General features: G+C 36.4%; 18 protein-coding genes across 18 annotated transcripts; 9 read left to right on the top strand and 9 right to left on the bottom strand.

Moving 5' to 3' along the window:
* Positions 1 to 18: 18 nt before the first annotated feature.
* On the bottom strand, positions 19 to 1482 carry C5L36_0C10030 (uncharacterized protein; the record flags this gene model as incomplete). The annotated part of the gene is made up of 1 exon (XM_029466714.1): positions 19 to 1482. The coding sequence occupies one exon, from the start codon at positions 1480 to 1482 to the stop codon at positions 19 to 21; it is 1464 nt and encodes a 487-aa protein (XP_029322574.1).
* A 314-nt stretch (positions 1483 to 1796) lies between these two features.
* C5L36_0C10040 (uncharacterized protein) lies at positions 1797 to 3299 on the top strand (the record flags this gene model as incomplete). The annotated part of the gene is made up of 1 exon (XM_029466715.1): positions 1797 to 3299. One exon carries the CDS (start codon positions 1797 to 1799, stop codon positions 3297 to 3299), a length of 1503 nt encoding a protein of 500 aa, XP_029322575.1.
* A 311-nt stretch (positions 3300 to 3610) lies between these two features.
* C5L36_0C10050 (uncharacterized protein) lies at positions 3611 to 4888 on the top strand (the record flags this gene model as incomplete). The annotated part of the gene is made up of 1 exon (XM_029466716.1): positions 3611 to 4888. One exon carries the CDS (start codon positions 3611 to 3613, stop codon positions 4886 to 4888), a length of 1278 nt encoding a protein of 425 aa, XP_029322576.1.
* Positions 4889 to 5682: 794 nt separating this feature from the next.
* Positions 5683 to 6813, top strand: C5L36_0C10060 (uncharacterized protein; the record flags this gene model as incomplete). The annotated part of the gene is made up of 1 exon (XM_029466717.1): positions 5683 to 6813. One exon carries the CDS (start codon positions 5683 to 5685, stop codon positions 6811 to 6813), a length of 1131 nt encoding a protein of 376 aa, XP_029322577.1.
* Positions 6814 to 7156: 343 nt separating this feature from the next.
* On the top strand, positions 7157 to 7720 carry C5L36_0C10070 (uncharacterized protein; the record flags this gene model as incomplete). Its single annotated transcript, XM_029466718.1, has 1 exon — positions 7157 to 7720. One exon carries the CDS (start codon positions 7157 to 7159, stop codon positions 7718 to 7720), a length of 564 nt encoding a protein of 187 aa, XP_029322578.1.
* Positions 7721 to 7768: 48 nt separating this feature from the next.
* C5L36_0C10080 (uncharacterized protein) lies at positions 7769 to 8281 on the bottom strand (the record flags this gene model as incomplete). The annotated part of the gene is made up of 1 exon (XM_029466719.1): positions 7769 to 8281. One exon carries the CDS (start codon positions 8279 to 8281, stop codon positions 7769 to 7771), a length of 513 nt encoding a protein of 170 aa, XP_029322579.1.
* A 1868-nt stretch (positions 8282 to 10149) lies between these two features.
* C5L36_0C10090 (uncharacterized protein) lies at positions 10150 to 12537 on the top strand (the record flags this gene model as incomplete). Its single annotated transcript, XM_029466720.1, has 1 exon — positions 10150 to 12537. The coding sequence occupies one exon, from the start codon at positions 10150 to 10152 to the stop codon at positions 12535 to 12537; it is 2388 nt and encodes a 795-aa protein (XP_029322580.1).
* A 43-nt stretch (positions 12538 to 12580) lies between these two features.
* On the bottom strand, positions 12581 to 13141 carry C5L36_0C10100 (uncharacterized protein; the record flags this gene model as incomplete). The annotated part of the gene is made up of 1 exon (XM_029466721.1): positions 12581 to 13141. The coding sequence occupies one exon, from the start codon at positions 13139 to 13141 to the stop codon at positions 12581 to 12583; it is 561 nt and encodes a 186-aa protein (XP_029322581.1).
* A 223-nt stretch (positions 13142 to 13364) lies between these two features.
* C5L36_0C10110 (uncharacterized protein) lies at positions 13365 to 14063 on the top strand (the record flags this gene model as incomplete). The annotated part of the gene is made up of 1 exon (XM_029466722.1): positions 13365 to 14063. One exon carries the CDS (start codon positions 13365 to 13367, stop codon positions 14061 to 14063), a length of 699 nt encoding a protein of 232 aa, XP_029322582.1.
* Positions 14064 to 14080: 17 nt separating this feature from the next.
* Positions 14081 to 14608, top strand: C5L36_0C10120 (uncharacterized protein; the record flags this gene model as incomplete). Its single annotated transcript, XM_029466723.1, has 1 exon — positions 14081 to 14608. The coding sequence occupies one exon, from the start codon at positions 14081 to 14083 to the stop codon at positions 14606 to 14608; it is 528 nt and encodes a 175-aa protein (XP_029322583.1).
* A 58-nt stretch (positions 14609 to 14666) lies between these two features.
* C5L36_0C10130 (uncharacterized protein) lies at positions 14667 to 16619 on the bottom strand (the record flags this gene model as incomplete). Its single annotated transcript, XM_029466724.1, has 1 exon — positions 14667 to 16619. The coding sequence occupies one exon, from the start codon at positions 16617 to 16619 to the stop codon at positions 14667 to 14669; it is 1953 nt and encodes a 650-aa protein (XP_029322584.1).
* Positions 16620 to 17060: 441 nt separating this feature from the next.
* On the bottom strand, positions 17061 to 18410 carry C5L36_0C10140 (uncharacterized protein; the record flags this gene model as incomplete). The annotated part of the gene is made up of 1 exon (XM_029466725.1): positions 17061 to 18410. One exon carries the CDS (start codon positions 18408 to 18410, stop codon positions 17061 to 17063), a length of 1350 nt encoding a protein of 449 aa, XP_029322585.1.
* A 522-nt stretch (positions 18411 to 18932) lies between these two features.
* On the bottom strand, positions 18933 to 19283 carry C5L36_0C10150 (uncharacterized protein; the record flags this gene model as incomplete). Its single annotated transcript, XM_029466726.1, has 1 exon — positions 18933 to 19283. The coding sequence occupies one exon, from the start codon at positions 19281 to 19283 to the stop codon at positions 18933 to 18935; it is 351 nt and encodes a 116-aa protein (XP_029322586.1).
* A 407-nt stretch (positions 19284 to 19690) lies between these two features.
* C5L36_0C10160 (uncharacterized protein) lies at positions 19691 to 20635 on the top strand (the record flags this gene model as incomplete). Its single annotated transcript, XM_029466727.1, has 1 exon — positions 19691 to 20635. One exon carries the CDS (start codon positions 19691 to 19693, stop codon positions 20633 to 20635), a length of 945 nt encoding a protein of 314 aa, XP_029322587.1.
* A 119-nt stretch (positions 20636 to 20754) lies between these two features.
* Positions 20755 to 22659, bottom strand: C5L36_0C10170 (uncharacterized protein; the record flags this gene model as incomplete). Its single annotated transcript, XM_029466728.1, has 1 exon — positions 20755 to 22659. One exon carries the CDS (start codon positions 22657 to 22659, stop codon positions 20755 to 20757), a length of 1905 nt encoding a protein of 634 aa, XP_029322588.1.
* Positions 22660 to 23064: 405 nt separating this feature from the next.
* Positions 23065 to 24120, bottom strand: C5L36_0C10180 (uncharacterized protein; the record flags this gene model as incomplete). Its single annotated transcript, XM_029466729.1, has 1 exon — positions 23065 to 24120. One exon carries the CDS (start codon positions 24118 to 24120, stop codon positions 23065 to 23067), a length of 1056 nt encoding a protein of 351 aa, XP_029322589.1.
* A 500-nt stretch (positions 24121 to 24620) lies between these two features.
* C5L36_0C10190 (uncharacterized protein) lies at positions 24621 to 25355 on the top strand (the record flags this gene model as incomplete). Its single annotated transcript, XM_029466730.1, has 1 exon — positions 24621 to 25355. One exon carries the CDS (start codon positions 24621 to 24623, stop codon positions 25353 to 25355), a length of 735 nt encoding a protein of 244 aa, XP_029322590.1.
* A 208-nt stretch (positions 25356 to 25563) lies between these two features.
* C5L36_0C10200 (uncharacterized protein) lies at positions 25564 to 26775 on the bottom strand (the record flags this gene model as incomplete). The annotated part of the gene is made up of 1 exon (XM_029466731.1): positions 25564 to 26775. The coding sequence occupies one exon, from the start codon at positions 26773 to 26775 to the stop codon at positions 25564 to 25566; it is 1212 nt and encodes a 403-aa protein (XP_029322591.1).
* Between the last annotated feature and the right edge of the window lie 356 nt (positions 26776 to 27131).

Raw genomic sequence — 27131 nt, forward strand, 5'->3', positions numbered from 1 at the left:
GTTCAAAAAAAAAACCAATCATGATTTAACCCATGGAACAAATTTAGAAGCTGGAGTTTGGAGACCTTCTTGCTTTGGAATATATTCAATCCTAGGATAGCTATTCAAGTTCTTTCTGAGAACAATTTGATAACAAGTAGCGGAACCTTGTCTTGAAATGATGGTAGAGTATGACAAGAAAAATTCCCAGATTCTGTACCATTTAACACCATACTTATTAACAACTAAATCTTTATTAGACAACCAGTTCTTATACCAGTTCCACAAGGTAGCAGAATAACAAACACCAATATTATCAATGGTAACAGTTTCAAAACCAGTCGCTTCTAAGCTGCCAATAACAAAATCTAATGGGGTTGAAGCATCTGCACCTGGAAAGATATACTTATTCATAAACAATCCCCAAATTAGATCCTCATATTGCCATGATTTTCTCAAACCTGCATACTGTAAAAAGAATAAACCATCATCATCTAGCATATCATATACTTGTTTTAAGAACGAAGAAAAATGTCTAACACCAACATGTTCAGACATTTCCAAACATGTAATCTTTTTATATTTCTTACCATCTTGTGGTAGAGGTGCATCCCTGTAATCACAGCAGACAATTCTAGATTGCTCTTCAGGAATATCGTACTTCTTTAGCCAGTTGTTACCCCACTCAGTTTGGTTTTTACCTAAAGTAACACCAGTCACATGAGCACCATATTGCGATGAAGCAAAAGTAGCAAAGGTACCCCAACCGCAGCCGAGATCTAAAACGGTATCACCTTCCTTCAAGTCAATCTTTTCGCAGACAACCTTCAACTTATTATCTTGCAATTGTTCTAAAGACTCTTGCTTGTTAATATCATGAATAACACCAGAAGTGTAAACCATTCTTGGACCCAAAAACCAAGAGTAGAAATCATCACCCCTATCATAATGGTCTCTAACTTGTTCTTCATCTTGAGATCTGGTGTGCATAATAACCTCAGGAATCATACCAAAAAGAAAGAATTTGAACAAACCCCAAGTGAATGAGAATTGAGCCCAGTCGTGCCTGTATTCCATAACATCTAATGCATCACCTTTGAAAGAAACCTTATTGGCAAAATATAATTCATGGAATGTTTCCATTGGAATCTTATTGTTACCTCTATACTTTGAAGCCAATTCTTCATCATGGAATTCTAAGTAATATTCAACGCCTCTATTTGGGAATTTGACCTTTTCGTTCAATCTTGGAGAATATGTGGACAGAATAGTCCACCAAGCCATTAGGATTGGTAAGGCAAATAAAAGAAAAAAAAAGATAAAAGTTTTCAAACCCAGGCCCAAAGATTTGGTAACACGCCAAGGAATAAATAGCATAATTGCTAATAAAATCCAGTTATTGAAATGTCTTGATCCTGCACCATCAGCTGGTAGAGGGGCATTATGAATTGCTGGATAATTGGTGATTTTCACACCAACATCGTTCTTTTGTGGTGCCTCCATCTTTAACGGTGATCGATTGAAGCTACTAAAATGGTCTAGCAAGGGAGGAGTGGGAAGAGAAAACAAGAATTACAAAAAAAAACATTGGATATCTTCCGAATAAAAGTACGTGTTTTTTTTTTTAAGCTGTGAGGATGGTCCTTTTCTTAAGAACGAAAAAAACCACGTTACAAAATATCGATCAATTTTAGCAACAAAAGTATACGTGTTTCTGAGATTTGCTATTATTAACGCTACGGTGAAAAACTTTTTCTAAACACATTGTATTCTGTTCACTTATAAGGCACAATTGATAAATTGTGAAGGTGGGCGTAATGGATAACGTATCTACTATATTCAATTTTACAGAAAAACTTGGGGGTTGGGGAGCACTAGCACCTATTGGAAATTTGACTGATGAGATCACTTATTTAGTATTTGATAATCAATTGATTAAAACTACTGTTGGGATAACGAACTTATCGCAGTTGCTTTTGATATATATGTCTATTTTTGCAATTACCTTAGGGAGTTATGCATCTATTCAGATACCACCAAATGCATTGCCACCAAGCGAAGACCATCCATTATTTGACCCAACTGATAAAGACTGTATGCCTATTGAAAAAGGCCAAGAAATAAGTACAGGTATTGCTCTTATTTTACCAGTCCTAGCAGGTATGGCGCTGTTATGCATGTATTACTTTGCGAAAAAACATGGTGGTGACACTATATCTTATTTTTTTTCCAAATATGTCATCATCATTTCATTCACTTCGGTTAGTTTTATGATTGGTTACGTGTACAATAATATTTGTAGAAATATTGCAAACAAGTATGGTATACAACCCAATGTGTTGAACAAGAGGTATGCTATCACATTATCCGAAGATGTTACTATCCATCCGATAGGGATAGAACCAGAACTGGCATTACCCCAAGACACAGAAGAGGAGAGGATAATTAGGGAGGAAAAGTTACTTGAAAACAGGGAACCAATTAGTCCAAAAAATCAGTTGGTAAATGTCTACTTAACTTCGGGCAATGTACTGGGGTACTTTGTGGGAATTGTATTTTCTGTCTTATTCAAATATTACAATGGCGAAAATAATTGGATACTGAATAATATACTTGGGGTTTGTGTTGTTGTTACAGGAATTAAGTCGACAAAAGTCCCAAATTTTAAAATTGCTACTATATTACTGACCTTGTTCTTTGTTTACGATATTTATTTCGTTTTCGGCACTGATGTAATGGTCACTGTTGCAACTCAAGTTGAAATTCCTGTAAAATTGATTATGCCACATTATGTGAACAGAGAGACTGATGAGGTCAAATTATCAATTCTTGGATTGGGAGACCTGGCATTGCCTGGTATCTTCATTGCTTTGTGTCTAAGGTTTGACTTATTTAGACACCATGGAAATTTCCCTAATACTGAGTTCCATTTATTACAGAGGTTTGAACGACCATATTTTAAGGCTGCCATGTTTGGATATGTTGGTACTTTATTATTAACCCTTAAAGTGGCTGAAATTTACAAAGTTGGCCAACCTGCACTGCTATATCTTTGCCCAGGAATAATAATCAGTGTATTTACAACTGCATTGTCTAAGGGAGAATTCGGGAAGCTGTGGGAGTACCAGGAGATGGAAGAAGAGCTTACGTATAAGAAAACCGAGGAAAGTTTATGTTCAGAAGAGACGCTACGTTTAGTGTCAGAAATCAACGAGAATAATAGTGATGATTCTGAAGATCCAGATTACGAAATACAAGAAGAGGAAAACGACGACGACGACGATGACGATGACGACGGACAAGAGGAACAAGAAGAATAAGAGGAGGAGGCGGAGGAATAATATGGTGATGCAGATATGGTAAGATGAAGATATTAACGAAAACGTTGTGGTAGGTAAAGAAATGTAACATAAACTAAAAGGGCCCACACTTAAGATTCTTTGTAGAGCCTAGATATTTGTACTAATATATAAGAAATACAAGACTTTAGAACAGTAATTCCTCGTTCTGCAATCATAAAAACCCCAAATCGAGAAAGAGTTTTTTTTGTTCAAGTTTTAAATTTTTCATAAAATTTTAAACATCTAAAGAGATACTGTCAAGGTTAATTTGTTCAGCAAGTCAGGACACCATGAAGTTAGACACTACATATATGAGATACCTCAGTCCTGATGACTGGAAGGTACTCCAAGCTGTTGAAAAAGGATCAAATAATCACGAAGTTGTCCCGACGAAATTGATTGGGCAGTTGGCGCATTTAAAGAGTGGATTGGGTACGACAAACAAGTGTATCGGAGACTTGGCCAAGATCAATTTAATTTCGAGATTACGAAATGCAGCATATGATGGCTATAGAATTACATATAACGGGTTTGATTTTGTCGCCTTAAAGACATTACACCAGCATGGTAATATTGAAGAGTTAGAACATACAATTGGTGTTGGTAAGGAGTCCGATATCTATAGTTGCAAGACAAAGGATGGTGTCAAAAGGGTTTTGAAAATCCACAGACTAGGTAGGATCAGTTTTAGAACAGTTCGTAATAAACGTGATTACTTAAAGATCGGTAAAGGTGGATCATGGATGTATCTATCGAAGCTTGCTGCACAAAGAGAGTATGAATTCATGAACATACTATACAGGAACGGATTTGATGTGCCGACCCCGTATGACTGTTCCAGACACTTGGTGTTAATGGAATTGATTCCTGGATTTCCGATGAGACAATTATACAACCATCATAATTATGAGAAATTATACTGTGATTTGATGAAGTTCATTGTCAAGCTAGCAAATAATGGATTAATTCATTGTGACTTCAACGAATATAATATCATGATTATCGATAAGGAGATTGCGGATAAAGAGGAGAAGAGAGACTTCATTGTTATCGATTTCCCGCAATGTATTAGTATTGAGCATCCTGATGCATCCTTTTACTTCAAGAGAGATGTGGATTGTATCCGGAGATTTTTCAAGCGTCGATTTGGATATAAACCCAAAAAAGTCGATAACATGATGTTAGACGAGGACGGGTTTGGTAATGGATTCAAATATGGATATCCTGTGTTTGAAAGAGATGTTGAAAGAGTTAATGATTTGGATGTCCAAGTAAAAGCTTCTGGTTATAAACGCAAGTTGAACAATGAAGATTTGGACCTACAAGGTGCTGTAAAGAGCATGAACACTTCTGGGGAGGAGGAATGGAACAGTGATGACGATGATGATGAAGAAAGTGACGAAAGTGACGAAAGTGATTACTATTCTTACGATGAAGGCGAAGAAACAGATGATAGTGAGGGAGCCCAAGAGGGAGAGGAAGACGAAAATGAACGAATCATTGAAGCTCTAAGTAGTGGTGTTGGTGAACTCAAGATGGACTCTTTAGGTAATTATATTCTTGAATAGTTGTGTAAAGCGAATATGCAAATAGATTTGTTTTATAATTATGCATCTTTTTGAAAGAGGTTTAGAGGCAAAGTTCTTGCATACAATATTGTGATTGTTTTAATGTCATTCTTGATTTTCATAAAGAGATTAAAAAAAAAAAAAAAAAAACTTATAAAATTGAGTAGAACCATTTATATATAAGACAAAGATTGTCTGTATTAGTCCTCAACACACTAAACCTTACATACTTAGGGTAAATTTGCTAATAGAGTGATATGTTCATGAGAACTCCAACGACAACACAACCACCTATTTGCACAACAAACACCATTGTCGCACGCTGCGCGCCCTAGAAGTAGAAAGAAAGGGAAATGACATTAAGAGAATCATACCCCGTGCCCGTAACGCCGAAAAAATCACACCCCGTCCCCCACACCTTAAAACCTCAACCGCTTAACACCGCCACACCCTTTCTCTTTATAAACGCCGTTTGCATTACTCATTCTTCTTATAAACCGCACCCCCCAAAACGCGGAATAGCTTCAACCCCCCAATCAGATATGAGTTTCCCGGGAAACCCGCTTTTCCCGACAGCCCCACAAGGGGTTGGTCTATAAAAGAGGACGTTTTCCCCGTCATCGAGATTGAAGATTCTTACAGGCCCATTTATTCAAATTGGAGTTGATTCTTCTTGTCTTTACTTTCTTTCTCTCTTTTTCTTCCTTTTTTTATATTATCTTTTGTCAAGCCTGGTTCCCTAAGTTGAACTCTCTTTTCTTGTGATCCTCCTATATAGATACGCCTTGCCAAATATGTTTGCATCAACCTTCAGAAGTCAAGCTGTAAGAGCTGCAAGATTTACTAGATTCCAATCCACTTTTGCCATTCCAGAGAAGCAAATGGGTGTTATCTTTGAAACTCATGGTGGTCCTTTACAATACAAGGAAATTCCAGTTCCAAAACCAAAGCCAACTGAAATTTTAATCAATGTTAAATACTCTGGTGTCTGCCATACCGATTTACACGCATGGAAAGGTGACTGGCCATTACCAGCAAAGTTACCCCTAGTTGGTGGTCACGAAGGTGCGGGCATTGTTGTTGCGAAAGGTTCTGCAGTTACCAACTTTGAGATTGGCGATTATGCTGGTATTAAGTGGTTAAACGGTTCATGTATGTCATGTGAATTCTGTGAACAAGGTGATGAATCTAACTGTGAACATGCCGATTTGAGTGGTTATACTCATGATGGTTCTTTCCAACAATATGCCACTGCTGACGCTATTCAAGCTGCAAAGATCCCAAAGGGTACCGACTTATCTGAAGTTGCCCCAATTTTATGTGCTGGTGTTACTGTCTATAAAGCTTTGAAAACTGCTGATTTAAGAGCAGGTCAATGGGTTGCGATTTCTGGTGCCGCTGGTGGTCTAGGTTCTCTTGCTGTCCAATATGCAAAGGCAATGGGTCTAAGAGTTTTAGGTATCGATGGTGGTGAAGGTAAAAAGGAACTTTTTGAACAATGTGGTGGTGATGTGTTTATCGATTTTACCAGATACCCAAGAGATGCACCTGAAAAGATGGTTGCTGATATTAAGGCTGCAACTAACGGTTTGGGTCCACACGGTGTTATCAATGTCTCTGTCTCCCCAGCTGCTATCTCTCAATCATGTGACTATGTTAGAGCAACTGGTAAGGTTGTCCTTGTCGGTATGCCATCTGGTGCTGTCTGTAAGTCTGATGTCTTCACTCATGTTGTTAAATCTTTACAAATTAAAGGTTCTTATGTTGGTAACAGAGCAGATACCAGAGAAGCTTTGGAATTCTTTAATGAAGGTAAGGTCAGATCTCCAATCAAGGTTGTCCCATTATCTACTTTACCTGAAATTTACGAATTGATGGAGCAAGGTAAGATTTTAGGTAGATACGTTGTTGATACTTCTAAATAATGAAGATGAAGAAAACAGCAAACTTTTTATGACTACCCCCAACCATCTAACGATTTATGATCTATATATAGCTTTCTAGAACATCCATTTATTTATTCACTTACTCATGTATTTATATTATACAATACAGAATAACTAATTACAATGTGTACATTTTTTTTTCATTACCATAATGTATGCGTTGAGCCTCTTGCACCTTCTTTATTAGGAAATCAGTTGAAAAATTTCCGGATTGTCTTTATTATTGGCCCATTTTTTTTTGGTCACACCTTTATTTTTGTACACTTCTCGGGCAAAGCAAAAACTATAGTACCGGATAGGCCTTTAAGAAACTCCAGTGTTTATGATTTTAGTTGGTGTGCCATCTACACGTTCTCTTAGTTTCTTTATCATGTCACAGAAAGCAAGCATGCAAACCCTTACAAAAAATAACAACATACAAATGCCTAAACAACTGGACTATAATGATGGTGAGTCAGTTACGAAAAAAGCAAGTGGGTTAATACGATTTCGTAAGGGACAGTCTGAGGAAGACTACAATTTTCAAAAGGAGCAGTTCTGGTCCACGGGTCCTTTAGTACAGAATCACACATTTGTGACTGAATTTGTTGAAAAGTTTATTGAAAACACAATTAGTGAAGATTATTCAATCACAGATCGATCGAAAATAGAACGTGAAACAATCATACACGGATTGGAGAAGCTGTATTTTCAAAGGGAATATGAGCGATGTCTAAAAGATGTTCAACTATTGAAGGACAATATCGATAAGTTCAATCCTAATTTGGATCTTAATGCAAAGAAGAATAAGAATTTGAAAAGAATTTATAATGAGCTGAATTATATTTCTTCGATGTGCATCAAAAAGATCCATGAAAGTAACGAAAAGAAACTGGGGGAAATCTAATAATTTACAATTTCAATATACACCTCTATATCCTTTAATGTAATGGCTTTATAAATAAACACGAACTTCTACAGCACCGACGTTTCTTTTTCTTACCAGCTCTTCTTCTTCTTCTTCTTCTTCTTCTTCTTCTTCTTCTTCTTCTTCTTCTTTCTCACCATCATTGCCATTTTCCTTTTTTCTTATTTGCTCTTGATCCTCTGTTTTTTCAATTTGGACAAACTCATCTAATACACCAACACTTTTAGTAAATATGTCTACTTGAAAGTTTTCTTCAAACTTAAAATGTAATCCAATATTAATTACCTTGTTTATCGATTTACCCATTCCTTTAACAGTGATGTAATTAGTTTTCTTACTAATATTCCCCCTTCGTACTAAGGTACCCTTTTTATTAGGTATATCATCAAACTTCAAAATCATTTTCTCGATTCTTTTGATTGCTGATATAAATGGTGTATTTGTCTTAATATATAATGTTGTGTCCAATTCTGTGTGCACATAAGGACGTAATGGTGCATGCTTAATGATTTGTGTTTTTTTAGATTCTCTCCTGGCCATGTTTTTAACTCTTGTTGTACTTTAAGTATTAGCTTTGTTGAAATTGTGTCTCTTCTGTACCAACTGTGGGAAAAATATTTGAGAATTGAGGTTACCTATTGCCATGTCTAAAAAATTGAAAATGTTTGCGTGAGAACAATTATTTTGGTGGTCTTAAGCTATATGTAAGGTATAGCCACTTCTTTTGGGCAACAAGATTACACGGCCTCGCCGGCACAGGTTTAACGGCCATCCACTTTCATGGTTGCTTAAATTGAGTAGACAGTCCCCACCACGTTTTCCTATTAATGTGCGTAACCCTAGCATATATTGTTAGATTTGAGAATATTATGATCAAGCTAGCCACTTCCCAAACATCTCGTGAATTGGCCTTTCCAGTATTGCAATTCTGTATGAAGTTTTCTTCATTAAACATGCTGACGCCAAATTGTTTTTGAGTTCAAATGCTCAACATGATATTTTGGCCACATTGTAACCTTACTTGTTCCCGATGACTCAAAATTGTAATGCCTTTCGGCTCTATATGAACTGAGGGTATTGGCTTTCTTGGTCCAAAAAGCATCTCCCTCAACCAAACCAATTCCTTACTCCTCAAACACCAAACATGCTGATTTAAAAATACTCCAATTTCTTTTCAAGCAAAATATTAAGTGACCTGATGTTTTTAAGCCTTGCTTTTTTCCTTTTTTGAAACCATACACAATTTCGGAAGTCGGTAAATAAAACAAACCTTTTTTAAAAAGACTCGATGCAGGCTTTGGAAGATATTTCCCAAAGTTTTTACAATGATAATTTGTCAAGCAATATCCACTTAACTCATCATGTTCTTGTTCATACATGGTACTTACCCAATGTCTTTTCGGGGACAGCCAAACTACTTCGCCACTCAGAAAAGAAAGGTTATTCACCGATTTTAATTGTATATAATCTTCATGAAAAAGCTACTTATACACGTTTAAAAAACAGATAAATTGGAGTCAAGTAATATAAGTGTGTACTTGTCACGGTTATATTACCGGAACTTTGAGGGATTGGATAACACCGATTTCGTTGCAAGTTATTGCAACCTGTAAAACAATATTGACATGGCTGGTTTTACTGAAAAATACAATGTTTCAAAAGACATAGACCTGACTTGTGAACGTAAAGAAGAAGCTCAACCAAACAACTTCTGTTTATTGGGCTGAATACGCCTAGAATCTAGCACGAGACGACAGACTATTTTAGTGATAGTCTATTAGGCGTACGAAAGAATTTTCTAAACTTTCTATAAAGAAACAGAAAATACAAAACCCAACTGTATAATATGTATTGATAGATTAGTCAACATGAAGATTGTAGTTATAATATTGACTAAATGTGACAATCACGGAGCAACACTGTGATGAATATCACAAAAATTATTGAGGTATGAATGGGGGAGGGGAGCGCATCAACTTTATACGCTGAATAACCTCAGATACTTTGAAATGTATACATCAAGCTTTTTTGGTAAATGAACCTAAATCTATTTTAATTCTGACAACATAGAGCCTCAAAAACTAACTTGTTCTACAGCTTATATTTTGAGAGAAAAGTTTTACCAAGTTGACAAAAGCATACAATTGACATGGTTTTTTGCAAAAGCCATTTAAACACCATACCTCTGTTCTCTATCGTCCAGTCTCTCACTTTATTTTTATTCTTGTTCGGTGTGAATATGAGAGTGAATGTTTACCTTGTCTCATTTTTTTCATCATGCATTTGAGGGTGCGAGCCATTGAAGAATTCGGGTGGGTAATCTACGCTTTCTTGCGAAGACGGTAGTTCTTGAGTTCTGCAATTTTGGGTTCTTGCTTGAAACATAGTAAAACTTTAGCGGTAGAAAAATGTCTACCACAAAGTACAGCGGTGATGAAAAACTGATAGAATATGCTTTGAGCTCCCAAGATTACATTGACCAGTTCATTCCAATCATAAAATCTGAATTACAAACAAAGAACTCTTTAAATGAGCTGATTGAGAAACTGGAGACGATTCAAGTTCAAAAGGAACATCAGCTTCAAGATGTATCATATGAGTCAATTGATGACATTTCTGATTCGGTCAATGCGATTACTGATGTAGTTAGCGCAACTGATGCGATTGCATCCACTATCCAAAATATCAATAAAGAACTACATAAATCAGGTAACGAGCTTTTGAATGTCAAGCAAAAAGTAGTTAATTATGAACAGACAAAGGGGAGAATAGTGGAAACCAACGAAAAAATCAACTCGTGCCTTGAAATCTTAAACCTCACAAACAAAATTCTTGATTTAATCAAAAATGAAGATTTTTATAGAGCTTTGATATTACTCAAATCTCTGTCAAACATCAAAGAAATGGAGACTTTCCCATTTATTAATAGATTTTTAAACTCTATTCCCTCTTTCAAATTAATCATTGTGGAGGAGACATTCAATCAATTGAACAGATGGTTGAATCTAAGTATAGAAAAAAATTTAACTGATTTTGGTGAGCTATTGTTTGAGCATTTCCAAGTTATCAATGATAGCTGGTTTGAAAAACAGTCTGCCGATTCTAAATTGCTTAGTTTTAAGGTAAATACTCCGGTTGAAATTTCATTCAGGCCAATTGAGTTTAAAACCTTTAATCCGTTGGACAAATTGAAAATTAACTTACAGCCCCTCTATCACTCAATATTAGTCTTTCACGAGCTAAATCAGCTTCAAGACCTGAAGGAGTACATTTCTAATGATATAGTCAGAAGAATAGATCATCTGTTTATTCCAATCAAGGATTCCATAACGAGGCAGAATGTATTCCCCGGTAATGAATCCTTGAGGATCAATTTATTTTCAATTTGCTCATTCTCAATCACAGATAGAATAATGAACGAAAAAACCAATTTTAAAATAAGATCTTTGGATGATATACAAAGCACGTTTAATAACATCCAAAAGAAATTTTTACCATTATTAGCCAATCATATTGAATTCTATGATTTTGACTTGAACGACCTAATTGAGATAAATGATATTTTTGGAATATATTACCAACTATTGACTTATTATAACTTTAATGCAGAACCAATATATCGATTAATGTTAAAAGTCTTCAAGAAATTTTGTGATAAGTCTATTGAAGATGTCAACAAGAAATATACTCAATTGTCATTGAATGATAACTCACAACCACTGATAATTCAATCACAAGATGAGTTGAATCGAATCACTGACAATGTTTTTTATATCTCTGCGGTTGCAAAGGAGAATTTCCCTATAACAGTTCCTTTTTCGGAGATCTATGTCAGCACAAGCCAATTATTAAAGAATCTGATCAGAGATTTATACGAATTTGTTGCAAGGTATTACACCGAAGATAATAATGTGATTATAAATAGAATTTCTAGGTCTATTGATAAAGTGTTGATAAATATAGTATTGAAGGATTTGGATGACAAAATTAAGTCCACGTACAAGGAAGTGGTTTCTCAGAATTTAGTCAATTTGGATTTTTATTCAAGCTCAATATACGAAATTGAAAACTACCTAAATTTCTCCGAAGATAAGTTGGTAATGAGAACAAGGAAGTTCTCGAGCGTAGTTAAGTTGGATGCAATAAATGAGTTTAAAAAAGCCAGGAGATTGGCAATCGAGAGTATGTTTAACATGATTGATAGTAAGGTTCACTCATTGTTTGACATGGTTGATTTTAATTGGGAGTCTGAAGAAGTTGAGCAATCTCCAAACACAGGAATTATTGATTTAATTGGGTTCTTACAAGATTCTTTCAAATTAAATTTTTCCCATTTACCGGAGTCTATCAAATCTCTATTGCTACTCAAAATTCTGGACAAGATTGCAAAGTTTATGGAAGATTCAATTTTTGAAGTGAAAAAACTAAACGAAATCTCTATAAAAAATTTTTCCCAGGATATTGAATACATAGAAGCATCGATTAGCAACTTTTACGATTCAAAAAGTAATATCGATGAAACTTTGATGGAACCACTGAAGAACTTATTTACCAAGTTGCAACAAATTATAGAATTGCTAATGGATGGTACATTCGACAATTATAAAAACGATGATATAAGAATGAGAAATTTCAACAAGATAGCACAAGAAGAAGCTGTTAGTTTGATCAATAAATTATCCAAACCTGTTGAACTTGAAAATGAAACACCTGAACCTTCGGATGATTCTCAGGATGATGTAAGGTCTATTTTCGGATTGAAAAGGTCCGCTACAACTTTTACTTTCAGAAAATGATTCTTTTTCCTACCATCTATATGTTGCTTCTTTCTATAACGCTTTATACGAATGACTCCTTACTCGATAACTTCTTTTCGAATGCCAACCAATCACTCGTTTTTGTAGGTATCAACCCCATTGAGTTTAGCTTCCAAATTCCAACCGCCAAATTCCCGCAGCAAGAGAGAATATATACAAGTTTCATAAGATTAACATCGTAGCTATCTACATCGCCCTCCATACTTTTATCAAGCTGTTCAAATTTTTCGTTAACCTGGAATAATTCTTTGAACGTATTAATGAAAAGCATGCACAACATTGTTATTGGTATGACTTGAATTTCATTAGGGGACATATATGACATACCAATATTCATAATTATAGATTTTGCAGGTGATGTTGATAGTTCCCACAGTTTCTTTTTTTTCATATCTTTCAAATCAAAGTTCAGTATCTTTCCTTTATTTCTCACCCTGCCACAGTTGGAGGAAATTCGTCCTTCATCTATATCTTGGTACGCATTATCAGTATAACCTTGTGGAGGGGTAATTTTCACGAGCTTGCTTTGTTTATAAGCATTCACATACAGTCTTTCATTCTTGTGGATATCCAACCAACTCATGACCACCAACAGATTAAATGTGAGATACTTTGCGGGCGTGTTAAAAGGTGACAGCTAATCAATTCCATCGCATTTAAGGTGAATGCATTCATATAGTCAAGATTTAGCGACCGAATGCTAAAATTCATCATTCTGTGTTCATGCACCGGTTTTAACATGCCCATTTACTCACCTTTAAGGTGTATAACGAAGATCTATAGCAATATAGTAAACATACGCCGAAATGAATCGTATCCTGATAATTGGTCCGCCTAAAGTGGATATGGTCGAATTTGTAAAAAGGGTTTTTGACCAAACACTGCCTAGTCTTCCGTCTGTTCCCAAAGGAGAACAGAATGGTGTCATTTGTGAAGGGCTGACAATTGACAACAAATATTGTTGCATTGAGATCGACGTATTCATCGATCAAACTGAAGACACAACACTCGAGTCATATGATGAGTGCGTCAAAGAACTGATGTCACCAGAAATTCAGGAACTACGAGAAAATGTACCGTTTATTATATTTATATACCTTGATAGTGAAGTATTGGAAGCACACAATCAAGCACTTTCGGAACTCGAGGAGCAAATAAAACATGATTATGTTCATGCTAATCAAGATGCTGGGTTTGAGAAAATACTGGTACACCGGTTGTTATATTCTGAAAGAAATCTAGAGAAGCAAACCGATGAACTGAGAGAAGAAATTGTACTCTTTCCTTGGCCAGCCATCACAAAGAAGACACATGCTCCTCTAGGGGAGGCCAATAAGACAATAGACAAGGATAGTCTTGACGAAATGAGATTGGACAGCTTAGAGAGGGATATGAACATGCTCCGCACAGCCCGTGCTAATCATTTATATAGTGGTGAGAAAAATCTTTCCGCTGAAGAGAAGGGCCTTGTTCAGAAGATACTAGACACTCATCTAGGAACTTAACAACTTGAACAACTAGGATGCAGAGACTACAGAAAATATCAAGGGCAGCTTTTTCTGTCAATAGGAGCTTGGTGAACACTTTCAAGTATGCAAAGCAGGATCAATTGTATGTTCACCAGCTGAACAATGAGATAACAAAAGTTTCCTTCAGTGAAGATCCAGACAAGCTAGCGATTGGTGCACTCAAGGGTTTAATCAATGAGAAGGATTTGCTTATTTCACCTGATAACTTCATCGAAAACAAAGATTTCTTGAATGTATTGCATAAAACATATTCTGATCATGCCCACAAAGATCAAGCATACATTTACGATGCCTTAAACTATGCAAATAATCATATGGCATTATCGGACTATAAGAAGATACTGAAGTACATGGACGAAAGACCTGAAACTCAAAACACTGTGGGGTATGTCCTTGTCGATAACAAGGGTGCCATAGTTCCAGATAGCTATGAACAAAATGATACTTACACTCTGTGTAATATTGATGGCATTATCAAATTGAGTGACTTCATGGCCGAAAAACTACAAGAAAATTTATAGTTTTCCTACAATGACAATCCTTTTCCCCTTTATTATTTCATCATGACATTTTATTTTTTTAAAACATTATATAATCTTCTAATAGGTTGATTAACAAAGGCCACTTTTCACCATTAGAATCGTCTTTCATGGACTCCAGATTCTGGTCAGTGCTTAGTATCACGGTATCTAAAGGTGAAACTAATGGTAAACGATTTTGCTCATTAATAGCCATAATTAATGCTCGATTGATCTTAGTTTTGTTCCCATAATACAATTCCTTGAACAATGGTGAATTGATTGGATCTTTAAAAGAAAACAAAACAGTTATTCTGTTAACATAAAATTTAAACTCCTCCTCCTTGAATAACATTTGTAACTGCGATGCCAATCTGATGCATTTTTCAATCTCATATTTACCTGTAGTAAAGAAGTAAATCAACTCAACCACTTTTATACGAAAGTCAATCTTTCTATAAGTAGTTAAAAACCCAGGATACTCTATTTCCAAGCGTTTCCTCAGCCCATAAAAGTCATTGTTTTTGATCATCTGCTTCAAGTCTCTTTTAAGGCTACAAAGTTGTAACAGGGTCTTGGTTTCAAGTCTGGTGTTGCTTGATTCTTGAATTGGGGGGATATATATCTTTCTTTGCAAATCTTTTAGATCCGCCTCTAAAGCCTGAACAATGGATTCATGACCTCCATACTTCAAATATCCTAAAACTAGCGCATCGATGTAGGTTGTAAGATCATTATCAGAATCAATACTATCACTAATAAGTGTGTTATCAGGCAGTTTAAATGGCTTGGTATTCTTTTTTTTGAGAGAATCCATAAAATGCAGTTTATTTTGTTTAACATAATTTGAGATATCAAATTTGAATTCAGGATCATCTTTTCTAATCCCTAAGTTCACACGGGCACCAGAGTAAGATCCTAAACTTATTGAGGGAACTAAACCTTTAACATTTTTTTTACCTTCGAAGCTTTTTGCCAAAAACATTTCAATCGATCCTAACTCGCAAATCATATAACCATTCTTGGTAATAAAGAATGAATCGTTGTATAAGTTATATCCCATACCAACGACATCGTTACAGCCAAAATTACAGGTTGTTTTTTCAATCCGCTTGACATTCCAAATGGTCAGGACACCGTTTCTACCATTCCAACCAACTGCACGATCATCACTACCTCTCATGTCAACCATTGAAGAACTAGGATACGACAGATTTTTAATCTCATCTTTGACAAACCCAATAACCACATCTTCTTGATCATTTGCGCCTCTTGTGATTTCAATCTCGTAATAAAAGATGCCCAATAGTGGGGTAACATACGAGTCCATCAGTATGGTCACAACATTACCTTTGTTATTTGACCGAGGATACAAATTGAAAACGGTATTTTCAATAAAAGGTGTACGTATTTCTTTGCCATCTTCGGTGAGTAGAAGCTTTACATCTGTCTTTGGCATTTCTAATTTATACGGTAAAGAAACATCCCTATTTAGAAATTGATCGTTTTGCAGGGATGCCATGGATCCCCAGTTAATATTACCAGATAAGTAGTAGCCGCCATCTGAATGGGAGATATTAGCAATATCTATACCGTTTTCACGTGCCTGTCGTTCTAAAGACAATAGACTTGTTGAGCTTTTTCCGTGATTCAAGTATTTCAGTAAACTACCCGAATCTCCGTTGAGGGGATGGGACTTGCCGCTGCCATTAAAGTTATTGCCAGTGATGTTAGAGTTGGCAAGCTCAAAGTATGCATATTCCTGAGAGATCAAACTAATGTCTAACAAGTTTCTCAGATATTCTTGAGACTCAAGACTTTCATCCATGAAACTAACCGGATTCTTCCCTAAATATCCCTGGTTTGCTAAATATATTATTTTCTGCCATTGTAATGTGTCCGGCAACGATTTTAAGTCACCATCGTTAGAAAACTCGTTAATCAAGTGAGTTGAAAGTGATTGAAGTTTCATATATTCGGGTACCCTAGCCTCCCTTATTGTTAACTCAACCATATTGGATAATGCCCCACTGTTTGTAAATCGTCTTTACAGCTTAGTAGTTTATAAAAATATGCACTATTGGATATAAGAATGGTTAATTTGACACAATCTTAACAATTTGAGAAAGCAACTCGCGGCTTATCTTATCGGGTTGGAATTTGGTGCAACTCCCACATCCCAGTTACAATGGAAAACTTCAGAAGTTTCTCTCTTGTTTTTAATGTATTTGAACCCGTTGAGGAGAATATATTAACTCCGTATAATATACAAAGAGGAAATGGACGTATAAATGAAAGTGAGAGATATAAAAAGGTAAACCCCTAGATAGATTGCATCATATCATGATATCAAAAGGAGGAAATCTAATAAATATGTTGAATGTTCTATTAGAAAATAAGGTACGATATAAGAGTGATTTAAGAAACACAATAGAAAAAAAAAACGAATCCACGCTTAGTATCTGTAGTGATCTGGCTTGTATGGACCTTGCTCTGGGATGGATAAGTAATCTGCTTGAGCATTAGATAACTTGGTCAATTTAACTCCCAAGTGGTCCAAATGACATCTTGCAACGGTTTCATCCAAAATCTTTGGTAAGATGTGGACACCAACGGTGAAAGGACCAGTCTTTTCGAATTCTGGGTAAGTCTTTCTGAATTCCGCATCATTAGCCTTGAACAAAGCGATTTGGGCTAAAACTTGGTTAGAGAAGGAACATGACATGACAAAGGAGGAATGACCAGTTGCACAACCCAAGTTAACCAATCTTCCATCTGCTAATAAGATGACGTGTCTACCAGACTTCATAAGGTATCTGTCAACTTGTGGCTTGATGTTGATACATTCAACAGCGTTAGCCTTCAACCAAGCAACATCAATTTCAATATCAAAGTGACCAATGTTACAAACAATTGCATCTTCTGGCATTTGTTCGAAATGTGCACCAGTGATGATATCTCTACAACCGGTAGTTGTGACGAAAATTTGACCAATCTTAGCGACGTCATCCATAGTGTTGACTTCATAACCAGAAACTGCAGCTTGCAAAGCGTTAATTGGATCGACTTCAGTAACAATAACTCTTGCACCCATACCTCTAAGAGCCATAGCACAACCTTTACCAACATCACCGAAACCTGCAACAACTGCAACTTTACCAGCAACCATGACATCGGTTGCCCTCTTAATACCATCAATCAAAGATTCTCTACAACCGTATAAGTTGTCGAATTTGGACTTGGTAACGGAATCATTAACATTGATAGCTGGAATCTTCAAGACATTATCCTTGACCATCTTGTACAAGTTGTGGACACCAGTGGTAGTTTCTTCAGATAAACCGAAACAATCATCTAACATTTCTGGGTACTTGTCATGGACTAATTTAGTTAAATCACCACCATCATCCAAAATCAAATTCAATTTCTTACCATCCTTGAATGCAAATAGTTGTTGTTCAATACACCATTCGTACTCTTCTTCGGTTTCACCCTTCCAAGCGAAAACTGGAACACCAGCTGCGGCAATAGCTGCAGCAGCGTGATCCTGAGTGGAGTAGATGTTACAAGAAGACCAGGTAACTTCTGCACCTAACGCAACCAAAGTTTCAATTAAAACAGCAGTTTGGATGGTCATGTGTAAACAACCGGCAATTCTAGCACCCTTTAATGGTTGTGCTGGTCCGTACTTCTTTCTGATGTACATAAGACCTGGCATTTCATTTTCGGATAGTTCGATATCTTTTCTACCAAAGGCAGCTAAGGAGATATCTGCAACCTTGTAAGTTTGGGATGGAGCGGACATAGTTTGTTTCTTGTACGGTTGTTGGAGAGGAAACAAAAGAAAGAAAAAAAACAAGGAGGAAAACAATCAAACTCTTACAGATGAAGCATCAACGTATCCTGAGAGGACCCGAATCTTGGAAAAGACGAATATGCCCTTTTTATATGGAAAAGTGGTTATTCGAGCATGTGAAAAATTTTAACTATAGTGGATTTGAATGTGAAAAAAAAAAAAAAAGAAGTTTGAAAATTCTGTTGAAGATCGTATACTGAGAAAAACGTGAGCGGAACGAGCCAGAGACATAATTTTGTCCTGTGTTGAGTATTTGCGTATACTTTAGATATCGTTCTTTTGGATGCATGTATATACACACACATATATATCAACCTAAACATATACATACTTGCCATAATAATAATAATATACCTTGTGTATATGCTATTAAGACTAAGACGGGCCGAATAATAAAGAAGCGCTAACAACACACGAGCAGAACCGGTATTCGTAGCACATGTATTAACACCACCAGTACTAGCAACATGTCTAGTCTTGAACACTGCCATCGCGAGGGCGGTACTCGATTCCCTGGGCAAGCAAGTCGCTTTTGATGTCGTCCGGAAGCTTCCCCACGATCCGAACAGCATACACACCGGGAACAAAGTTGTCCACCCGCAACCACCTTGCCACCCACGATTTCTCCGACCCTCTGAGGGCCACAAGCCCTTCGAAGGTAGGCGAGGTGCATTCTCTGATCACGTCGTCGTTGTCTTGGAGATGAAGCACAGACTCACAGTTGGGACAGCCCTCATTTCGAAACTGGTTCATTCCCTGCACAATCCCGCAAAGCATGCATGCCCGGTTGAGCCTTGGCGCCTGTCTTCCTCTTTTCAGCATCTGTATACACTTAGAGACAAGGAGAAGTGGATAGTTCCGTTAGTGCCTGAAGAAGTCAAGCACACTCTTCAAATGGCAAATTCATCACGGCTTGGGCAAAAAACATGTAGCCTTTCAATTCATGTATATCATGAAAATTGCTTCTTTGTATTGGGGGAATTCACGTGTTTCGCGAGAAGTAGCAGTGGGGAGGAATCGAATCACAGAGAATCACCTCACATTGGAACAGATTTTGTACAGATTGTCTCCATTTGAATCGATCTCTAAAAAGCCCAACACAGCATTATACAGGTTCCTATTGGAAGAAAGTAGAGAACATTTGCCTTCCTTTATATTATTTTGGAATCTGGTACAATTCAATGCCAGAACTTGGTTGCTGATCAAACAACTTATTCTTTATAAACACGATGTTATCTAGGCTAATAACTAGACCCAATTGTATCTCCAGACCCGTTCTTCGAAGTAGAGGCGGGTTTGGCAGCTACCGAATGAAAAGAGAATTTTCCTTTCAACCTGTTTTCGACAGCTTGAACCATGCATCTGAGATGCTCATCCAAATACATGCCGATTCAGGATTGCCATGGTACATATTCATTCCCCTAGTCACGTTCACAATGCGTACATGCTTTACTCTACCGATTGCAATATACCAGAGGAAAGGGTTAAGGAAACAGAACGAACTCAGACCCATCGTCCAGGCAACGACTCCAGTCTTGCGTGCCAAACTAGCTTCAATTGCGCAAAACGAACAACTCAAACGATCTTCCACCTCTTTGCCTAATGAAAGGGCAACTTTAACTGCCGATAAAATAATGATCTTGGCAGCCAAGGAGAAAATCAAACGCCAGAGGAAACTGTTTAAAGATTATGGTTGCCAGTCTTGGAAAATGGTCTTGCTACCTGCAGTGCAAATTCCTCTTTGGGTCTCCTTCTCTTATATGTTTAGGACTATAACCGGTTGGTCTGATTTGGGGAAAAAGTCAATTGACATGTCTTTAACAGAGGAAGGGTTCTTGCACTTACATGATTTGTCCGTCAGTGATCCGTATTTTGCCTTGCCAGTTGTTCTCGGTATTGTTGCGTTATCTAATGCCGAATGGAACTTTAAAACGGCAGATTTAATGCAACTAACTACACGAGGCAAGAAAAATACATTGAGACCGACTGCATTCGACGTTATCATTACGCTATCTCGTTCATCACTTATCTTTTTAACCGCCGTCGCCACCCAAGCTCCAGCGGCTTTGGTCATTTATTGGATAAGTTCCAATGCTTACTCATTACTCCAAAATATATTGATGGATAAATTTTTACCTCTAAGGTATTCTCCTTACGATAGATCCAAACTATAGAGAAATTAAACACACGGGTCGACAAGAATAATACCGAGAACAATGAGTGCCTCACCAACAATAGTAGCAGCACGTTAATAAGAGCAGCAACGAGCGAAAGAGTTCTATACTATGTATAATTATTGTAAATATTTTCCATGTCTATAGATGAATTTTTTGGCATTATAATCATATGAGGAAAACCACTCTCCCAATTGATCGTACATAAGAAGCGACTCAATGTGTTGATGCTCTCTTTTTACTAAGCTCTTGCTGCGACAAATCAAAGTCCCATATGACCCACAATAAACATAGAAATCAATGGGGTTGACTGATTCATATCTGATACCCTTCAGACTGAAAACTTCATGCTGATGCGATGATTGCTCTTGTAATGAATCTGTAGACAGAAGCGCACCTTCTTCAAGTTTTACAATGACTCCGTAAGTGTTCAAAAAAGTGGACCAAACAACATCACCAATACTCAAGTTATCAGATTTCCAATATATATCCTTTTCATGATAGCCTTTGTTATTAATTAGCGGTATATTCTTCAAATATAGTTGCTTGAAAGATTTAACATTTTCGTACTTGAGCATATTGTAGATTGGTAGATTAAAGATGTCTTGCCTATTGGTTATGTATTGTGCATCTCTTTTGAACAATATCTTTTTCATTAGATTGTATTGGTCTAGCTTAACTTCTCCTGCACATCCAAGTATCTGTCCTTGTAAATATTGATTTCTATTTACCGCCAATACGACTTCTCCATTATCGTTGAAATCAAACAATCTATTCCAGCCATACATTCCATCTGTTCTATTCTCTTTATCTGTGAAATGTGTAAAAATTTTACCTAAGTATATATGCTTCAACCTTTCACTTTCATTTTTGCCAGGACCACTTCGCAAATCAACCATTGGAAACTTCCTCAAAATCTCAGGTACTAAATGTTCCGCTTTCAAATGTGCTTGATTTGTACCAACTAATAAGTAGGAGTTCTCACCATTTTCGGTTATTTTTATGCAGTTCTCATTGATCTCTATAAACTCACCTAGGCCGACCATGTTAGCTAATTTTTCAACGATTGAATTGACAACAATCGGAATAGAAGTAACATAGTCGCCACTGTAAAACCTTAAAATTGAAGCATCTTCATAAGTTGGGTCAGGGGATATGAACGTGTCAAATTTATCTAATCTTTTGCGTTTTGATCTGATCACTGCGTGTAATAGTGCATTAAGAGTAACAATTTTGCGTTGTACACTAGAATCTAAGTTCTTCTCATGCCATTCCTTATATGATGCGACTGTCGATTTAATAGTACTCTGTCGTTGGAAAATCAATTCGTAGTAGCTAGTGTCAAAGCATGATAATTTGACAAAAAGAGATTCCAGGTCTTTGGGTGGATTACTCTCAATACCAGCCACAAATTTGAGCATATCATACAACTGGCAGTTCTCAATTATTTTGGAGGCTGTATATATTGTATCTAACTTAGAACTCCTATTATATTGCCACGAATTGAAGTCATAAAGTAAAATACAATTTCTAGAAGACCTAAATAAAGAGGTAGTTATATGATACGTCATGTTCAATAAGCAAGGTAAATATTTCTTGAAGTTTTTATATACTTCTTCCATTCTAGATTCAATCGAATCGCTTTCATCCTGAGTACCTCCAAAATTCAGTATATCGCTGATTAATCCAATCACAAATGCGTCGTCTCTCTTCTTTCTTTGGAAATACTGGAAATACGTTTCATTCATTTTCATTCTCCTCTTATGTGTCATTTCCAAATCATTGTAGTCACATAGAAACCACGTATTTTTGATTCTTGGATACCAGATGTCATTGCTTGTTAATAATATGTAAAATCTATGATTCGTCAAAGATAGTCGGAAAATGTCTTCTTTTCTCAAATGTTTCGATATTCGAACCCATATTTCAACGGGAAAATCCGGTGGTCTAGTAGGAATATTAATAGTCAAAGTCTTCAAGTCCTCAACCATGATAAAGCGAAGTGATTTCTCCTGATTAAGCATCCAAGTTTTTGTAGTTAAAAAAAAAAAGACCCTATCATTAATACATGATATATAAAATGCAACTATAGCGAATCTGAGTGAAAAATATCTACAATAATGTGATTATGAATAACTAACAGATAGATTATCTCTAATATCCGAGGGTATGCTATTCTTTGAATAGATGCAAAAAAAACTGGAAAGAAGAAAAAAAAAGAAGACAGGGAAAAAAACAGTAAGAAGATGATTGAAAATAAAAAGATACTATGCAATGATTGCTAAAATCATAGGGAGAATTAGAAAAAGTAAAATGTAACAAATATGATAATACAAGGAAAATGCAAGCAGCAAAGTAAAAGGAAGTAAAAAGGAGACAAAAAAAAGTAAAAAGTAAAATATAAGGAAGAAGTAAAGGTGTATAATTATTTAGTGTAAAGGTTTCATGATTTCATCATAAAGCATCTTTTTAAGTTCAAGAATTGTCAACTCATCCTTCCTCTTGTCGAAATCAAAGAAATCTTCTGGCAACGGGTCCGCATCTGGTTCATCATTAGGCTCATGGTAAAAAGCAACATATGGGTGATTCAGAGCTTCAGTTACAGTTATTCTATTTTTTGGATTGAAGGTTAGCAACTTCTCCAGCAAATCGGTTGCATCCGGATTAGCATCAGGAAATAGTTGATTAAACGGAACTTTAGGTTTGAATGGGATCATTTTTATGTATTCCTTAGCACGTCTTGATTTGATCGAATTAAAATCGTCCATTTTAGGGGTTCCCAAGATGTTGATGATCAGGGCCAACTGATTATGATAATCGGTACCTGGGAACAAAGGCCTACCGGACAACATTTCGGCCAAGATGCAGCCAACAGACCAAACATCAATAGCCGTGGTGTATTCTTGAAACGTCAGCATGATTTCCGGGGCTCTATACCATCTCGTTGCCACATACTCGGTCATAAACCCAAAGTTATCCTCTTGGGAAGCAACAGATCTTGCCAAACCAAAATCGCAAACTTTTAAATCACAATTGGAATTCAATAGTAAATTAGAAGGTTTGAGGTCTCTATGCAAAACGTTAGCCGAGTGTAATGCCTTCAGCGCCCTAAGGGTCTGATATATAAAGTACTGACAATGGTTATCGGTCAATTTTTGTGTTCTGATAACTCGATGTAAATCGGTCTCCATTAATTCTTGTATTAGGTAAACTTCGTTGAAGCTCTCATAATCGTAGGGTATTTGGATGTCTAGAATACTTATTATGTTTTCGTGATTGAAATGTTTCAAGAGTTTCAATTCCCTCAAGGTTCTCAAACAAAACATTGTTCTCTCAAAAGGCTGAATCTTTTTGATTGCAACTTTTTGTTGTGATGGTTTATAAATAGCTGAACAAACAATGCCATAAGCGCCTTCCCCCACTATTTCTTTGATTTCATAGTAATCGCTAACGTTGAAAGTAACCTGTGTCTGACCCCTGGACATGGCTGTATGAGAGACGCTTTTATGGAAATTGTAGATACTTCAGAAAATGTCTTTGACGTGATGACCCAAAATATTTAACGTTGTTGCTTAATCAAATGGAAGTCCAGCTCTCCTACATTTGGAGAGTCCAGACCTTTTATTTTTTTTTTTTTTCATATAGAGAAGGGCACAGCTGGTGGCTCAGCAGGATACAATGCTGTTGTTTTTAATTGTCTTCTTTTTCGTTTCGTTCTTTTGCAAAATCTACTTCTATTTTTGGAAACATGTTTTTGCACGTGCATATCACGTGCGCCAATTAAGGGCATACCAGGGTTTGAATCTAATGCCCTTTTTTTTTCAGAGGTTCGCCCAATTTTATTTTCTCGACTTGGTGGAGGGGAACAGTGTGTCCAATTTTTCAGTTAACTGGTACGTTTTATATTATTGTGTACTTCTTTTTCAATTAATATAATTTTTCTTATTCTTATTTTATTCTCTTCTACCAACTCAAAAACATAAAAATGGTTAGTGTTATTTCCAAGAAGAGAAAGCTTGTTGCTGATGGTGTCTTTTACGCTGAATTAAATGAATTCTTCACCAGAGAATTACCAGAAGAAGGTTACGCTGGTTGTGAAGTCAAGATCACCCCAACTAAGACCGAGGTCATCATCAAGGCATCCAGAACTAACGATGTTTTAGGTGAAAAGGGTAGAAGAATCAGAGAATTAACCATGTTGATCCAAAAGAGATTCAAGTTAACCCCAGGTTCCATTGTCCTTTACGCTGAAAGAGTTCAAAACAGAGGCTTATCCGCTGCAACCCAATGTGAATCCTTAAAGTTCAAGCTATTAAACGGTTTAGCTGTTAGAAGAGCAGCTTACGGTGTTATCAGAAACGTTATGGAATCCGGTGCAAAGGGTGTTGAAGTTATCATTTCTGGTAAGTCCAAGGGTGCTAGAGCAAAGGCTATGAAGTTTGGTTCCGGTTTCATGATTCACTCTGGTCAACCAGTTAACGACTTTATTGAAGTTGCTACCAGACACGTTCTTTTGAGACAAGGTGTCCTCGGTTTAAAGGTTAAGATTATGAAGGATCCAGCTCAAAACAAGAAGGGCCCAAGATCCTTACCAGATTACGTTAAGGTCCTTGAACCAAAGGAAGATGAAAGAGTTGAAGAACCATCTGTCATTGTTCACAAGTCCGCTCAACCTGAGGCAGCTGAAGAAGTTGAACAAGCTGAAGCAGTTGAAGCATAAACTTTTGGGAATTAATATTCTTTAATATACATTAGTACTTTTATAAGGTTTTCTAATAGTTCTCAAATAAACAAAAAAAATTGTCTTTTTTTTTTCTAAAAGAAAATTACAACCGCTGTATAGTAAAAAGCTTAAACATTTCCTTACATTAAGAATAACAACTAGTAAAACTAAACTAAAAAAAATAAAATAAGTTATGGACAATAAATCATTGATTCATTCTTCTCTTTTGCTCTCTTTCATAATACATATTTAACAAATCAATTGCCTTATCAACAGCATTTTTGGTACCAACCAAAGTGATCTCTCTTTCACCGTCTTGAGTATTGTTTTCATTTTCAATTGCAACGGCACATGACGATGTTAACCGAATCTCTTGGATTCTTGAACCTCTTTTACCGATCAAGGCACCAATGTATTCATTTGGGAAAGAAATTTTTTTAATTATTTCCTTACCTGTACTAAAATTACTTGGGTTGCTTTGGGTGTATAGAGGAGTCGAAGAAGGATAACTGTTCTTTCTGCTAAAATTTGGCCCATTGCCATTACTGTTGCCATTATAGTATCTGGTGTTCTCCAAAGGTGCGCTAGGTGAATAATAGATGGTTGGAACGGTACCCTGATAGTCCCTTAGGAGGTATTTTGAAATTGAGTCTAATGCATTTTTCAAATTTTCACTAGTACCTTGCAATTCAACCAGTCTCTCATTTGAGTTATCAAGAAAATCCTTCGAGCCCACCATTTTAATGTTGTTCTCTTCTTGGATCGCCTTAATTCTAACACCTTGTTTACCAATTAAAGTACCAATTTGAGAGTTTGGAATCAATAATCTTAGAAACAAGTTGGTTTTGTATTCTTCAGATTGATAATCTGGTCTCTGAGCCAAAGGTCTCAATGGTGGATATTCATAACTTATTAATCTAGTAGGATTAGTGCCATTCTCCTCAGACTCTTGGATAGTCGATAAGTTGGCATCAAGGACACTTTGTGCAACAGAAACTAGAGCTTCTGAGATGTGATCGACAATACCTGAAATTGTTAAGATACGATCGATACATCCATCAACAACTTTAGAAACACCTGCTTTAACATCATATTTTTCTCTTAGGTTACTAATATTGGAACCTTCTTTACCGATAATAGCACCAGCTTCCCTTCTAGAAACTAATACTCTATAAGTGATCAAGCTCTTACCTAAATCAAGATCAAATGACTCATCAATAGAAGATTCTTGTTGAATTTGTTGTTGTTGTTGTTGTTGTTGTTGTTGTTGTTGTTGTTGTTGATCATGATGCTCATTTTCATCAGAATAATGGACAGTTTGATCCATTGGTAATTGCGGAACGTGTAAAGAAGATAAATCTTGCACCTGCTGGCTGGAATTGATGTTGTTGTCGAAGAGGGAATCTGAACTGATCATTTTTTGGAATTTTGGATTGATAAAATGCGGAGTTATTATCTATGGGTGTGAAGAGTGGAGAATTGGGGTGGATGGAGGTCTTGAGGCTAGATGGTGAAGGGGATGTGTGTCTTTGAAAAAGATGTGGATTGGCCGCAGATGCAAAGGCGATGTCTCCAGTGTTGTCCGTGAATGCCTCCAAAGTAAAGTTGGTTAGGGTGTGCACATTGTCCAAACTGACGCCAGTGTATTTGTTGAAAATAAAGTTTGTCCAATTTCCGTTTCGCCCTCGCCGAGAATTTCGTTTTTTCTCGATATGCCAAATTTATCAGTTTCACTGAGTTACTTCATTATTATATTGTTTAATTACACCACTT

The sequence above is a fragment of the Pichia kudriavzevii genome, chromosome 3, assembly GCF_003054445.1.
Source record: "Pichia kudriavzevii chromosome 3, complete sequence".
In the NCBI taxonomy this organism is placed as follows: Eukaryota; Fungi; Ascomycota; class Pichiomycetes; order Pichiales; family Pichiaceae; genus Pichia; species Pichia kudriavzevii.